The sequence below is a fragment of the Leucopleurus acutus genome (genome assembly GCF_964270905.1).
Source record: "Leucopleurus acutus genome assembly, chromosome: 14".
Lineage (NCBI taxonomy): Eukaryota > Metazoa > Chordata > Mammalia > Artiodactyla > Delphinidae > Leucopleurus > Leucopleurus acutus.
The window spans coordinates 32,537,567-32,553,875 of record NC_139156.1 but is presented as its reverse complement, the minus strand read 5'-3'; the positions used below and the strand labels follow the sequence as shown (position 1 = coordinate 32,553,875).

The 16,309-nt window shown below is 40.6% G+C and overlaps 1 protein-coding gene across 6 annotated transcripts in view; it reads left to right on the top strand.

The window, feature by feature from the left end:
- The window catches only part of PLCE1 (phospholipase C epsilon 1), a 316,408-nt gene that overhangs the window by 274,660 nt on the left and 25,439 nt on the right, over nucleotides 1-16,309 (top strand). For 5 of the 6 annotated variants that reach the window (XR_014326723.1, XM_082854106.1, XM_082854108.1 and 2 more), the window contains exons 19-24: nucleotides 216-374; nucleotides 5,512-5,641; nucleotides 8,969-9,010; nucleotides 9,943-10,064; nucleotides 10,948-11,065; nucleotides 15,810-15,941. Coding sequence is in view for 5 of the 6 variants with exons in the window: in XM_082854106.1 (XP_082710232.1) it covers nucleotides 216-374; nucleotides 5,512-5,641; nucleotides 8,969-9,010; nucleotides 9,943-10,064; nucleotides 10,948-11,065; nucleotides 15,810-15,941 (703 nt within the window). In the remaining variant the exon portion in view is untranslated. The remainder of the gene's footprint in view (nucleotides 1-215; nucleotides 375-5,511; nucleotides 5,642-8,968; nucleotides 9,011-9,942; nucleotides 10,065-10,947; nucleotides 11,066-15,809; nucleotides 15,942-16,309) is intronic. The other variant, XM_082854109.1, reaches the window with a different exon arrangement.

Sequence of the window (16,309 nt, the reverse complement as noted above, 5' to 3'; positions counted from 1 at the left end):
GGGCCTAGACCCCTCCTCCTGGCCTTCTAACCACTTCCCTTCTTTCCAGTAAGAAACTATTCAGGGCTGGGGGGCGGGGGACACACGGATACAACATCTTTCCTAGTTTCTCTTCCTAGGATTTTTAGAACAATTCAACTGGGCTGAAATATCTAGCTGATGATTCAGGTATAGATAAAGGGCATTGATTACTTGTTTTCCTTTATTGTTTTTAGACTGTGTTTGGAGAAAAACTGGTGGCTAAATTCTTATTTGAGAGTGATTTCTCAGATGATCCAATGCTTCCCTCACCTGACCAACTCAGGAGGAAAGTACTTCTCAAAAATAAGAAGTTAAAAGCCCATCAGACACCGGTGGATATATTAAAGCAAAAGGTACTGTCTTATTAAAGAAGTTATGAGTATGCTCTGTGCCCAGAACAAAGAAATTCATGCCATTCTAACCTTTCAGATGACTGATGGGTAACCAGTTTTTGAAGATTCAGTTTCCCTGAATGATACATTTGATTTTTGGCTTTCCACTGAATAGACTGATAAATACTCTTCCCACTTACATAAACTTTTGTTTTGAAAAATTGATGTAGAATGTACCTCATTATTTAATTTATTCTGAGCAGGATAATAAGTGACTCTTGTCTCTGGGCCTGGGCTTCACCACTGTCAATCCCACAGTGGTCGCTATAGTCTGCTTTAAGAAGAGTCCCCTGTCGGGAGAGCACTTGGACATGGGGTTATGACTCCTGAGGTCAGTAGAACCCCAATAGCAGCAGCCCTGTGCTCCCAGCATGAAAGTGGGCACAGTGTATCACTGTGGCATATGGACCCCAAGGCACTTCTGTACCTGCCTCACCCATGGAGATCTAGTCCCCGAGCACCACAGAGTTGCCTATATAGGAGGGCCCTCAGCCCAAGGATCTGTGAAAAAGTTCTGAGTCCATATGCCAGGTTGAACTTACTCATCCCACAGACTGACAGCTGCCAAAACTATTTGTCCTATTTAGGAGAGCACTGTTGGCCCTGAAACACCACTTTTGAAAATTACAGCAACCAAGAGTTGCTGCATGAACCTCAGCCCCCCGCAGGACTAGAATGGTGCAGCCCCAGCAGCGTGGACAGTACAAAGTAAAACTAGATCACGGCCTAGAGCTTTTAATTTCTCTCTGAGCATCACCTCCAAGCCTCCAGGCCCTACTCCAGCTCTGCTTTAAGTGGTTCCCAGAGAACAGATGGATTCTACGAGCCCAACAGATTTGGAATCTTTGTCCTAAGTCATTGATTAAAAAATGTCAAGTCGAGCTGTACAGCAGAAACCAACACAACATTTTAAATCAACTATACTCCAATAAAATGTTTTTTTTTAATTTCAAGTCAGATTGAGTCGAAAGTCCAGTTTGACCTAGTTGAGTAGTCTGTTTGGAACAATCATCTAATCTTCACTTCCATTAAGAATGTTTGGATATTCTTCCATCTGTGGATATGCTTAGATCTGTGAATCTTAAGACGTGATTTCCCGAAGTCAATGCTCAGGGTCTGACAGCACAAGGACCGTGAAACCATCACCTCTCTTAATTTGAACTTTATACCTCAGTTAACACAACCTAGAACTGTTCTCGCTATTTAAATTCTTTAACGCCTACCAGGCTCATGTTGAGTTTGTGGAGAGCAAAGAGTTCAGTTATTTTCACAGGACTAAACTTATGCCTAGTCTCCCCATTTTTCCAGGTTTACAATTAATTTTAAACTTTTGTGTAGCAGGAGTCTCACATTTATCTCTGTTAAACTTGCTCTTCTTGGTTTTGGTTTGTTATTATAGCATACAAGGTTCTTTGTGGATTTTGACATCTGTCATCCAATTATTTATTAGCAGTTTTCCAAATTGTGCCTTCACCCAAGTTGCCCTTGAGCCGGACGGCCAAGTGGAGAGCCCTGTGGCCCTTCTTGCAGGACCTCCCTCAAGTTTAGGTGATTATCACTCTTGTCTGGTGCTCTCTTCTCTGATGCCCAGACTTCTGCAGAATCTGCTTCAACCTCTTTCTTTATAGAATAGAAATTGAGATCTAGGCATTTATGGGACTTTCTCCAAGCCACCCAGTTCATAGTGGCAGAGCCAGGATTCTGATTCAGGTCTTGAGGGAACACCTTGTCAAAGACAACACAGAAGTAGGATACGTTGATAACAATCACTGGGGCATTTTCAAAGACACAGATTCTTAGGTCCCAAATCTGCCCAACTACATCAGGATTTCCATAAGGAAGACTTGGTAATCTGTTTATTTAAAAATAATTCTTATCCCCCTGAAAGTTGGAAAATACTGCTTATCTGTTATTTCCCACAAAGTGAGTTACCTTACCAGCCAAGTCCAAAGAGGTTACTGTGTGGGAGATTTGTTCTTAGTAAACCTATGCTTCTTCTTGCTAATCGCCTCTTTATTTTCTGTGTTCTCACAACCAAATAATCCATTCTGAGATTCTGTCAGGTATCACTTTGACGCTTTCTACCATACAACTTCCACAACTTGCCTCTTCTTCCTTTTGGAAAAATGGGACAATATAATCCCATTTTCAGTTTTTTAAAATCGCTTCCAGAGCCCCGTGATTTCCCAAGGACTACTGACAGTCATATCTGCTAGACCTTTTAATTGCCTGGCAGGTTGTGGGTCTGGACCAGGTGATCTGAGTTCACACGGGGTTGGGTGAATGCATGCCAGGAGCTCCAGTGTGCTCAGACCAACCCTCCAACTTAGAAGGTCTGGGTCCTTTCTGTGCAAGGAGCTCCCCCTCAGCAAGGAGGCACTGACTCCGAGCAGGCTTTCTGAAGCCCTCCATCTGCCTCAAGCCTGTGCTAAGGCTCTTGCCGAGGATCCTTAACTACACCCCGCCAGATCACCAGTATTCTGCCCTTGGTCTCCTGAACTCCAACCTGCTAGACTCAGACAGTTCACGCTCAGTGACAGGTGCTGTGCTAGGGGCTGGGGGAACAGAGCACATGAGACGTGGCTCCTGCCTGGACCCATGTGAGCCAGTTCTTCACCTGACACCCCACTCTAACCCCCGGACCTATATCTGAATTGCTTTTATCAAGGGCTGGGGTCCTGTTCTTCTGCCTCAAAATAAGTAGGATATGGCAAAGAATAAGGAAGTCAGCTCTTGGCTGGCACTGGGCCACCTGTCCCATACTTCCTGCACTGGGGGAAGTACCTGAGCGTCGAAGGGACCTTGACACTCCACCTTCTGACATTTGCTGGTAGTGGGACTTTGAACGGCAGCACCCCCATTATTGGTTCTCAAAACCTTCTGTCGGGGGCCCACCAGGCTCTTGGCATCATCATTCTCGGTTTACTGCAGGAAGGCCCTTTGCTTATCCAGGACAGATAGACTTGCTTTTGTAGCTCACTTGTGCCTAGAGCAGATTTCCCAAAGCTTGGAAGAACGCTACTCCTGTGAGACACTCTGAAAAAAGAAAAGAAAATTTTCCTGGTTAAATAAGTGTGGGAAATGCTGCACTGGAGATCTTTGAAGGACCGTGGTGCCCTTTAGCATATTTAATGAAGGCTCTATGAAACTCAGTTTCTGTAAGATGCTGTTTTTAAACTTCCATTGTGTTTTGTGGTTACCGTAATTCTTATTTTTTACATAACAGCTATTAACACGCATGGAGCTAGTGTTCCATAAAAACGTCGAGCCTAGACAATGCCCAGTTTTCTGGAGTAGACTGCATGTAAAAGATTTATCTCGATATCAACATAGCCTACATTGTATCTTCCTTAGGTATATATTTTTATTATAAAGGTAATATAACCACATTTCGGAAAGCTTAAGGAAGAATTATTTTAAAACACACATAATTCCAAAGCCAAACACAACTTGTATCACAAGGATTCTTAACCTTAGTAATATCCACAGACAGAATTCAGGGGGTCCATGAAATTAGATGAAAAAAATTAAATTTGTTTTTGGCTGCGCCATGCAGCTTACAGGATCTTAGTTCCCCAACCAGGGATTGAACCCGTGCTCCCTGCAGTGGAAGCACAGAGTCCTAACCACTGGACCAATAGGGAATTCCCGAAAAAAAATTACATCTTCATTTTCACTAACCTCTAGCTGAAAGTTAGCCTTTCCTCTGATTATAAATGTAGGGAACAAACCACAGTAAAGTTGGCAGCATCTGTGTCTCTGTCACCAGTAGAAATCACAGATGTTTCATATTATATCACAGTTGTTGCTAATATCTCCAAGAATTATTTATGCTCATCACTATTTCAGAAACGTTACTTGACCTACCATTATATATTTTTACTATGTTAATAAATAAACATATATTCCTATAGCACAAATTTTTTTAAGATTTAATAACTGTATCAACATTCTTTTTTTCCTTTGTAATCTTATGTATTTTGTTCTATGCATTTAAAATATCATTCTGAGAAGGGACCTTACCTCACCAGACTGCCTAAGGGGCCTGTGCCATAAAAATAGGTCAAGAATCCCTACCGTATTAACATTTAATAGCTAGCCTTTTATGCACATCATTTTATGTAATTATAATCATTATATGTAGACAGAAAGATAGTTATTGAACAAAGGATATAGAATTATATATATATGCATAGATACACGTATATATGTATATGCTTACATGTCTAAATATTATTTATATCTATACACACACACAAAATTCTGTATCCTTTGTTCAATAAATACATATCACAATTATTTGTCGACTCTTATTCTCTCAAGCAGATACACCATAGTTTACTGACGTCATTCCTCTATTGTTGAACTTTTAGGTTGCTTCCTGTTTTTAATTCACGCAAGCAACTTTGCCTATATTTTGGACTATTTCCTTATGCTAGGCTCCCAGATTTATATTTATTCTTGTGTCCTGTGATATTCCTTCACAGTAATTCTAGTCAAATGTAGAAGCACATGACCTCCCCGATAGCACACATCAATTTTCCAGAAATCTCTAGGCCTATTTTGTTAATCTGACTGACGGTTCAAATAAAGATCTGTTGAAAAAACTTTACTTAAATCAACTATTCTTTTAGTCTCATCCATAGGGATTCTAACATTTTTCTCAAGGTCAAAGGCCTTTAGACAGTATTTTAAGAAGGGGGAAAAAACCCGGTTTCTTAGCAGAGATTTACTTTTCCAAAATGGATGGGCTGATTTGCTTCTTCATCATTTGGGATTGATGGTGGTTCTCTGAAGCACCCAGGTTTCTCCTGGTGGGGTTGTCCTAGGAAACCTGGATGGCTGGGCACCACACACGGATTCCTTGTGATTGTTTCCTAAAAGCTCCTGGCTTCCTCCTGTAGGGACGTTAACATTCACTTAAGTATTGACGTTGTGCTTTAAGTGACTGTAGAGTTTTGGGGCTTTTCTCAAATAATCAAAATTAGGTTAAGCCACTTTTTATGACTGTGGTAAGCCTTAGGTGGTCATTTGGTAAGCTATAAATGAAAGTTTAGTAGCTGGGCATCTGCAGTCTTTAATTATTGATATGTTACAGGCTCATCAGCTAGCATCCATGCAAGCTCAGGCTTATAATGGTGGCAGTGCCAACCCTCCACCTGCTAATAACGAAGAAGAGGAAGATGAAGAGGACGAATATGATTATGACTATGAATCCCTCTCTGACGGTAAGAAAGCCAACCCTATGCTATACGCAGGGAAGTGCCTGGAAGATTTTTCTACTGGGTTTTTTGGGTGTCTTTTTTTTCTTAGCAATAGACTTAGCAATAAGTCTATTGCTCCATAGACCAACAATACCGATTGTTGTAATATTATCTAAGAGTTTCTGGAACCCTGCTGCTTAGTAAGAAGGACCAAGCAAGGAAAGGGATCCTGTCAGCCACTACAGACACCACTCAAGGGAAGAATAGGAGGGTGTGGGAAGCAATCCAGGGGTTGTTCCTAAATTGGTTTCTAGAGGAAGAGGTGGAATTACTGCAAAGAGACCCCGTTCCCACCCTTTCAGCATCTGGTGTAGCGGATGCTCTTGGCAGGAATTGTAGACGAGGGCTGACTCTTTTCTCTCCCCTGCACCACCTGCAGGGGGCAGCATCGCGTTCCTGTGCTCTCTGCTGCTCCCCTTCACTCCCCGCCCCCCTTCCCTTGTTCTCACATTACTAAGCCAACCAGACATTTCCTTCTGACCCCACCGAAAAGATATGGGTGATGGCTAATGGTGCAATACAAAAAAGTCACATGAATGATGTTACTTACCTATTAAACGTGAAGGATTCTTCTTAGGAGATAATTAGGTTTCAGTTGTGTTTCATTTGCACTAAATTAGTGTCATTTGCTAGAGATTGCAAAATGTTTTCTCAGGTACCACTGCTGATGGTAGACTGTTTAATTTTGGCAACTTCTGAAAGACAAATATTCAGTAATGAAAAGAGACCAAAGTTCCTGTTTATTTAAACGTTATAAATGTAGACTATATTACTTCTCTGTAGGATGTTGTCTTGTTAATATGCAGATATGCCCAGACCAGCAACTGTTTACCACTTGCATTAAGAGAATCAAGCTACACTCCTTCAAATATCTGCTTCTCACGCAGCACGATTGTCTCCTGGTCGTGTTTGGTTTTGTGAACCTCCATCATAGCCAGCAGCTACGGTCCAACCTCTTTCTGCCCGCAAATACAATACTAGTCTCTGTCCATGTAATATTTGTCCTTAGTAATTGTTGATTACTTCATATAATCAACTAAAAGCCAGTGTACCCGACCTGAAGTCCCATCAGATAACACGAGGGCATATTCTCTAATGGGGAGGACGAAAGTGGGAGAAAATGGGAAAGAGTCAAGGTCATTTCTTGTATCCTATTCCTCAGAAGTCGTGGGAGTATGAATCTTTTTATATTGACTTATTCCTCCCCGTGGATCTCTACCACAGTCATGGTAATGTTGTTTCATAGAACAAATTTATTTGATAAGAAATGAAAACCACATTTAAGAAATCAACCAAATCCAGACGTTATCTGCCCCTGTGAGAAGTTAGTGCTCTGGAAGATAAATTCACTCTCTATCATAAAAAACAGGAAAGAAAAGACTTTTCTTAATTATTAGTAATAGTAGTATAGGAAGTTTTGATATGCAGATAACAAAATGCATAGGGAAGGTGGGGGAAGGAGCTTTCTGATTTATTTTCAGTTAGGAGGGTAAAATTTAAACCCTACCCCACTGAATCTCTAGGACAGTTTTACGCTTTTTAAAAACCCACATGTGCTGGGGTGGGGTATACATGGAAAGCACCCTCAGGTTCTGCTCCAATAGACTGTGAGACCTTGGGTCAATGTCTTTTCACCACTCTAGACTTTAGGCCCCTCAGAGGCATAATGGGAAGATTTTGTTACAGGTTGTCAGATGTTCTCCCTTCTAGCACTAACATCTATGATCTATGACAGTTAATTCCAATACCACCACATGATAATTTCCCATTTCATGAAAAGAGTCCTTTGACTGGCGGATTCCCAAATAGGCCTTGTAGTTGATTATGCCGGGACTTATTTAAGCTTACCCTATTAAGGCTTCCTGATGCTACTGTTAAATGCCAGACAGTCTTGCACTTTCGGTCATGGTTTGTGGTGCCGAGCTCATCCCTGCCTCCTTCCCTCAACCTTACTTTCTCTGGCTGAGATGAGAAGAAAACAGAAACCTGCTTGCTAAGGGTAGAACCATTCCCAGCTTCTTAGCAGGACCCCAAACGTTTCTAAGCTTCTTGTAATGATGGATCCCTTTGAGGATGAGATGGAAGCTGTGACCAGTCCCCTCAGAGAAATAAACATGGTCTCAAATTTCTACATAAAACTGCAAGAGTTTTCACAGGCCTTCTGAGCCCCTCACAGGCACCTCAGGCTAGAAACCCGTCTCTAAAGTCTGGGTGGCCCAGTTTATCTCTGTGACAGCTCTAGTCCTCAGTTTTCACATATATAAAATGAGCAAATTCGTCTAAAACTTCTTTTGGCTATAAAAATGTGATAGTTCTGGGCTTCCCTGCTGGCGCAGTGGTTAAGAATCCACCTGCCAATGCAGGGGACATGGGTTCGAGCCCTGGTCCGGGAAGACCCCACATGCCACAGAGCAACTTAAGCCTGTGCTCCACAACTACTGAGCCTGCGCTCTACAGCCCGCGAGCCACAACTACTGAGGCCTGCGTGCCACAACTACTGAAGCCTGCGCACCTAGAGCCCGTGCTCTGCAACAAGAGAAGCCACCGCAATGAGAAGCCTGTGCACTACAACGAAGAGTAGCCCCTGCTCGCCACAACCAGAGAAAGCCCACACACAGCAACGAAGACCCAACACAGCCAAAAATAAATAAAATAAAATACCTTAATTTAAAAAAAGAACGCTTTAAAAGAAAAAATGTGATAGTTCCTAGGCACAAAATTACATCCAGAAAATCTAAAGGAAGTTGCAAATGAGGCTCAAGTATTTCAAGAACTGCTACTCTGCCTTTTGGCCACTAAGTTCTTGATGAATATTTATTCAATTAAATTTTATTAAATAAACATCAATTAATTTTTTCCCAACCTTGCTGTTTATCTTGACTAGCTTTGAACATGCACTAGAGTAGAGATTTGAATTTCCAACTTCATATAGACATTCTATGACTTCGTATATATGAAGTCTAATGACTGCATGATTCTAACAAATTCATCAATTTATATCCATTTGACATAAAGTATTTTGGGGAGTATTAGGACAATCAGTAGCTGAAAATACGCAATGTGAATGTGGCAGCGTGATTAACATTAACAATGTTTGCACTTCTTTTATTGCTAGCCTTTGCATCCCTTAATAGTCAAAATATTACATCGATGGAAGATTTCTTATTTCATTTACCTTGTATTCTAAGCTGTTGTTATTCATGCTTTGCTTCATACCTTAGTTTAATTTATCTGGCTTTTTGCCTTTATTTTCCTTACTTTTATCCCCTTTCTGATTCTGTTTTTCTGTAGCAGATGTCCTTACTGCTTCTCCTGTTCCTAACAGTCAGGAAGGTAAAGCCACTTGAACCTGACCTTGTAACTGCATGAATGTCGGCATTCTGCTTCCATTTGCTTAGGCCTGATTAGCATGAAGTTGTGACCCTCATAAGAATAAAAATATAATTAAATGATTGATCTCGTTTATTTCTTGGCAGCCTGCATGGCCCTGATTTGGTATAAGGATATTTTGGTCTAAGCATTTGTGATCTGATGAGATAGTAAAATCATGGGTGAGGAACGAGCTTTCTTGTTTTTCGTTTTTCCTTTTAAAAGAACATAATCATGTTATATCTCTAACACCTTTAAAATCATTTTGAATAGTAATACCAAAACAAGAGCAAAGTATAAGATTATCTGTCATACTTTGGAAATTTTTAGATATATTTTAATTCCTATCCTTAAGATTTTCCCTTAATAAATTGATAGACAGTTATGAAAAAATTACTTTCCAATTAAGCATAATTGTGAAAACTACATTGCAAATAAGTGTCTTTTTCCCTCCGGTTTTGACATTTCTAGAGGTAAAAAAAGCTAATAGCTTCATTTTAAAGTGAGAGTGATTAAATCATGCCTGCACCATCTAGAAGTGCTTCAACCACTAAATCCTTCCCAAACTTGTGTGCTGAGAGCTTCTTGACAGGGTATCTTCCATAATGTTTGCACAGTTCCAACCATCTGTATGAAAATGAGCTTTCTCATTTAGATTACGTCCATATGGTACCAAAACTACTGGTAAGTTAGTCTATTCAATCAAAAATAAATGTATCATTTAACAAATTTTTAAAATTATACTTCAAGCCATCATTTTGGTAACATGTAGCCAGTGCCTCAGTCTTACATTACAGACAAGCACAAGTACCTGGATATCCTTGCAATGATGTAGCCATAGCCCTTAAGTGAAGCGTTCAGTTCTTGTTTGCTGAAGCCTGCCAACTCATTTTCAGACAACATTCTAGAAGACAGACCTGAAAATAAATCATGTAATGACAAACTTCAGTTTGAGTATAATGAAGAAATCCCCAAGAGGATAAAGAAAGCAGATAACTCTGCTTGCAACAAAGGAAAGGTGGGTGAATGGTTTCTGTTAAATTACACTTGGACCGTCAGTTTCAGATAGGATTTCACTCCCTCCCTATCCTTTCCCTTCACCTCTCCGCTCACTTTCCCTTAGACACCAAAGTCCACATGGTGATGATATGGGACCCCCATCTGCAATTTATAGAAGGTTAGTCATCGATTCGTCCAGCCAATACCTACTGAAGATGTAGTGTGTGGCAGGCACTGAGATAGCGCAGGAGGTGATTTGGCCATGGAGACAAACATGTAAACAGTGCTTGTAGATAAGTACAAAGAACAGTGATTACACAGTGTAATCAGAGCATGATCATGTTGAGAAGCAGACGGAAACAGGGCATTCAGACCAGGAGGCTGGTACATTCAAGTAATTGCTAGAAGTTTTAAAGGTGTTTGGGATGACCAGGAAGATAAACAGGGCTGATTGGGAAGGGTTAACAGAGGAAGGACAACAAGAATAGAAAGAAAAATGAGATACCCGGACCCAACCCTCAAGTGCCTCACAGTGTATAGACTCTGAGCAAATCTATAGACATAGTTACAGTGACATTGTTGGACAACAAAATAATAAAATACGCCAAAAATTTGAGCCACAGAAGACACATACTCCACTATCTGTTCGTTCAACAACTATGCGTTGAATGTTCCACATTTAAGACGCTGGACTGTGCTCTGAGGGAAGACGAAGAATGAGTTAGACTCAGCCCTTGCTCTCAGAAAGCTTTTCTCTAGGGAAGGTGTTAGGACATGTATATGGATAAGATAGAGCAAGTGAAACACAGTGATGACATGAGAAAGGAACAAAGAGCTTTAGGGATTCCAAGGTGAGTGGCATATACCTTCCCTGTAAACCAGTATCATTTTTCCCTTGTTAGGTTTATGACATGGAACTGGGAGAAGAATTTTATCTTCCTCAGAATAAAAAGGAAAGCAGACAGATTGCACCAGAGCTTTCTGACCTTGTCATCTATTGCCAAGCAGTAAAGTTTCCAGGTAAGAATAGACAGTATCAAATGAACTTATTTACAAACAGAAACAGACTCACTGACTTAGAGAATGAACTGGTGGTTGCCGGGAGTCGGGTGGGGGGAATAGTTAGGGAGTTTGGGATTTACATCTACACACTGTATTTAAAATGGATAACCAGCAGGAACCTCATGTATAGCATAGGGAACTCTGCTCAATATTATGTAACAACTTAAATGGAAAAATAATTTGGAAAAGAATAGATACATGTGTATGTATAACTGAATCACTTTGCTGTATACCTGAAACTAACACAATGTTGTTAATCAAGTACTCCAATATAAAATAAAAGTTAAAAAAAAAAGAATAGACAGTATATAACTGATTCACTCTGTTATAAATCAGAAACTAACACACCATTGTAAAGCAATTATACCCCAATAAAGATGTTAAAAAAAAAATAGTATCATTTATAACATTTAAAGATACCAGAAGATTAAAATATGCTATTTATTTAATTGGGCATTGTGAATGCTCTCCAAATAACTAAATTGTGTTGCTGAAATCATTGTTACAGTATCTAATAAATATTTATTATTATTATTTGCTTTGATGCTGATGAGGAGAATACCATAAAATGTTCATTTTTCAGATCATATCATGTCTCTCTGTTATAGTTAATAATAATAATATTCATAACATCTAATAGCTAAAATTTATTAAGCACCTAATACCAGGATTTATGCTACGTATTTTATGTACATCATCTTAAATGACTCCATAATAATTCTATGAGTAGGTGGATTTATCTCCATTTCTAAATAACAGTCTGAGAGAGATGAAATAATTGGCCCAAGGTTTCAGAGCATATCAGTTAAGACTCTTTTGTTTGAAAGTGGCAGAAGTTACTTAAGCAAAGAAGAAATTTATTGGCTTATGTGTTGAAAAGTGAAGGGATATATGAGTTTCAGGTACAGCTTGGTCCAGGGCTTTCTCTCTCCATATTTCTCGCTCTGCTGCTACTATGTTGGCTCTTTTCCCTTTGCGGTTGCAAGGCAGCTGCAGCAGGCTAACACTGCATACTTCTAGATTCAGCTTCAGTATGAGTCTCTTCCAGAACTTTCAGCAGCAGTTTCATGGTTTTCACTGGATCCTTTGCCCATCCCTGAACCAGTCACTGTGGCCAAGGACATGCAGTGCTCTGGCTGTCTAGGGCTTAGGTCACGTGCCCCATCCCTGAGCTGGGTAGTGAGTCTCCACCCAAACTGCAAAGATCAAGGACAAAGTTTCAGTGGAGAGGTTTCCCCAGTTGGCCATTTTTAGAAGTACAAGTGAACTTAAGCTGATAAACCACTGCCCCCCCAAAAATATGCACTTCAGTTAATAAGTGGTAGAACTATGATTCTGAAGCCTGTCTATCTCCAAAGTCCTGCCTTTAACCCTAGCACTACCCTACCTCTCTTGTTAGGGTGTGCTGTCAATGAGCTCATCCAGATGGGGCAGCAGGAGGTGGAGGGCAAACAGGAAAGTCCATAAATATATAGAAGTCAGAAAAATTCATCTCCTTCTATTAAGAAGGATTCCCTTGTACAAGATTTCTGAGGACAGGAGAGCAGCTGGAATTGGGGGATCCGTCTAAATGTTAGTAAACAGCATATATGAACTTGGTCTAGAGAGGGAAGTTAAAATACCAACCCTCATTTTTTTTTTTTTTTTTTCGGTACGCGGGCCTCTCACTGTTGTGGTCTCTCCCGTTGCGGAGCACAGGCTCCGGATGCACAGGCTCAGCGGCCATGGCCCACGGGCCCAGCCGCTCCGCGGCACACGGGATCCTCCCGGACCGGGGCACGAACCTGTGTCCCCTGAATTGGCAGGCGGACTCTCAACCACTGTGTCACCAGGGAAGCCCCCAACCCTCATTTTTTTTAAGATGGTCTAGACGCGGATCCTGGCTTCCAGAGACTTCTCTTAAGCCCTAGTTCTCACACTCTGCCCTGCAAATGGGACAGAGGTCCTGGACTATTGGAAAACTAGGTAACGAGTGGTCTGTTCACACACCAGAAGGGAAAAGAAATCGTAGATGAAGCTTTCTCAATTTTAAGTTTTCTCCCATAAACTGTTCTTAAACTTCTGGTAGCTGCTACTGCTTATCTACTAGCAAATTCTGTTGAGGAGGATGAGAATAAATAAGTAGCAAGCAAAGATTTCAAAGAAATGCAAGACCTTAGCTATGTAGATTTAGTTTCACAGATCCTGACTTTCTGTCTCATAAGTACAGTATGACCATATCTGCAGCTGGTGAAATTGTTCTTATCACGGGGTAAAATCCTTTCACTGTCAAAGAGCCTCATGGCCTGCATGTCCTTCATCACAGGAACAGATGGGAAGACCACTCCATCCAAGAATCATACTCACTGCATCTCTTGTTCTTTATGAATTCAGCTGCCCCTGCACCCAAACCATTCCTCTGGCTTTGTCTTTTCTTCTCAAGCACTGAGTAAACAAAGAGCACAAATTCCAAGAGATATTTGAAGTCACTATGAGAGATAAAGTTTCTGGACGGGTAGAGAATTGTGGAAGGGTCAAAACGTCATTTGGTCTAGCTTTTGACTTGAGACACAGGCGAAGCATGGGGTTATTTGACTTATTTTTAAAATTCCAAGTATGCTGTTTTTTTAAAGTGTTTATATAACACACATTCTTTATAGGTATACTATATTCTAATATATTTTTTTAGTAATTGAAGTTTCTTACATTTTTCTTTCCCCAAATTTATTTTCTTTCTCAAAATGACTAAATTATATTGCCAGAATCATTGTCGTAATACCTTCTAAATATTTATTGTCATTATGATTAGTTTTGATGCTCAGGAGGAAAATACCATAATGTGTTCATTTTCTTGAGCCATAACTTAATAAATTATATTAATTACAATAATAAAAAATGCTCATTTTGCTACACTGTTGATTTTAATTTTGCTACGTTATCAATTTCAATGCATCTCACCTTTCACCATCCCAAGTCCCTTCCAAGGAGCCACATGCAAAAAACTCTTCCGAGCAGTGAGGCACCATGAAGATCATGGGTATGACCTTCCCCAGAAGTAAAGTAACTTCCCCAAGATCACAGACCTGCTTCAGTGGCAGGGCTCCACTACTCAGTGAGCTTGGCCAGGACAGTTCTGTAACTTCTCTGCACTTCGGATTCCCTACCTGCGAAAGAGGCATAACATTGCTAACTTGCAGGGTTATTGTAAAAAGTAGCGATAAGGTATGCAACGTGATTAGCACACTATCTGGAAAATAGTTGGCTCTCTCGAAATGGCTGTTGTCATTTTCATTGGTGAACAGACCAGCAGGGGAGATGAAGGTTCTTTGTTGCTCCTTCGATTACTTCTCTGTGCCTCTCCAGATTCCTTCCCCTTTCTTTATCACCCAGCCCTTGTTTCCTTGCGTGCTCACCCCCCCCCCCCCCAGAGAACGCCCAGGCTCCTCACAGGAGGGCCCACATACCCCTGGAGGATGTCAACATGTGCTGGGGTGTGTGCAAAAACCCCAGAAAGAACATGGCCCCTCACTCTGACCCCTCATCTCTTTTACTCGGGAGAAAATCCATTGTTAGATCATTGTGTAGAGGGCAAAATTCACATAAAGTTTTAAGATAAAGCATAAGAATTCACTGTTCCAAGTTTGTGCATCTTTGCAGTTTTGGATACTTCAGAGAAAAAAAAAATGTAGAAACCCCACAGCTGCTGTGTACTGAGCATTTTCTCTGAACAGGACACTCTATTAAGTATGCCGATATACATTATCTCATTTAATCCTAACCATGACCCTTTTGGAGATGAAGAAGAAGTGATCAGAGAGGTTAAGTAATTTGTGTGAGGTCACATCGCAGGGAACAGGGTTTAAACACTAGAGTCTGCACGCTTATTAAACACTACTTTATCCTGTCTTCTCTGATGATGTTCTTGGAAGATAAATTTTCATCTCAAAGTGGCCCCTCTGAATGCTGCTTCAGTTAAAGGAAATACTCCCTAATGGTACAATTGTAGACAGTGAGAATGGTTTGGAGGCACTGGTGACTTTAAATTACACTTCCTGCCCTGGAGCCAGGTCTGCATGGTGTGCATTCATTTCCTCATTCAGCAAATATCTGTGAAGTTCCCACTGCGCCGGGCACTGTGACAGGCAGGAAGGATTCAGGGAGTGGTTGGACCAGAAGAGAGAAAGAGAAGCCATGAAACATGATTACCATCATAATCTGTTTCCCATTCAATCCTCAGATTAACCCTGTGAGTGAGTTCCTATCATTGCACCCATTTTGTAGATGAGAAAACTGAGGAATCAAGAAGGCAGATGTTAAGTCAAAGCTCATTCAGGAAGGCATTGATCCTAGACAATTATGACGCTACCGCTCAGGCTCTTGGCCATTCTTTCATCTCTCCATACTGCGTGATTAGTTTCTGGAGCCCTTTCTTTTCACGCAATTTTTCGAAATCTTTCTGGTGTACAATCAGATGGGTGTGAGTGTGATCTGTGGTTGTCCTGTAATAATCATGCAGGCCTTGTCACATTTGCCAACAGAGATAAAAACTTTGCTATCATTGCCTGCAATGCTATCATTAACGGTGCTAAAAATGCTAGCAGGTCTTCTGTACTGGGTTACAAGGGAATAGTAGGACTTCAAAATAAACATTAACAGGGATGGAAAATGTTGAGTTCCCTTGCTTGTAGTTTTTGGCTTATTTATCTTCATTTTATGGGAACAGGCCTGTCAACTCTAAATGCATCTGGCTCTAGCAGAGGAAAAGAAAGGAAAAGCAGGAAGTCCATTTTTGGCAACAATCCGGGCAGAATGAGCCCCGGGGAGACAGCATCACTTAACAAAACATCTGGAAAAAGTAAAGTCACCTTCTAACAGTATCTTTGCTTGAATCTGCATGCTGGAGGATTCCAGTATTTCACTAAGCACTTCGCTGGAACTTTTTAAATCTTTTTTTATTTTCATGAATGTTCATGTTATCTAAGTGTGGTATAAATATTTTTTTAATTACAAAATTACCCTCTTAACTTCCTAAAAAATAGCATTTCACTGAAGGTGTTCTAACACTGTTTGCCTCAAAAATAAAAATTGGAGCCACCTTGGAACCTTCTAGTGGTTCTTGGAACTGCACTCTTCACCATTATAACTCCAGAAGATATATCCATTTTATCTCTAATTACTTTTTATTGTCAAAGTAATAAATTCTCAGAGTTAAAAAACTCAAAC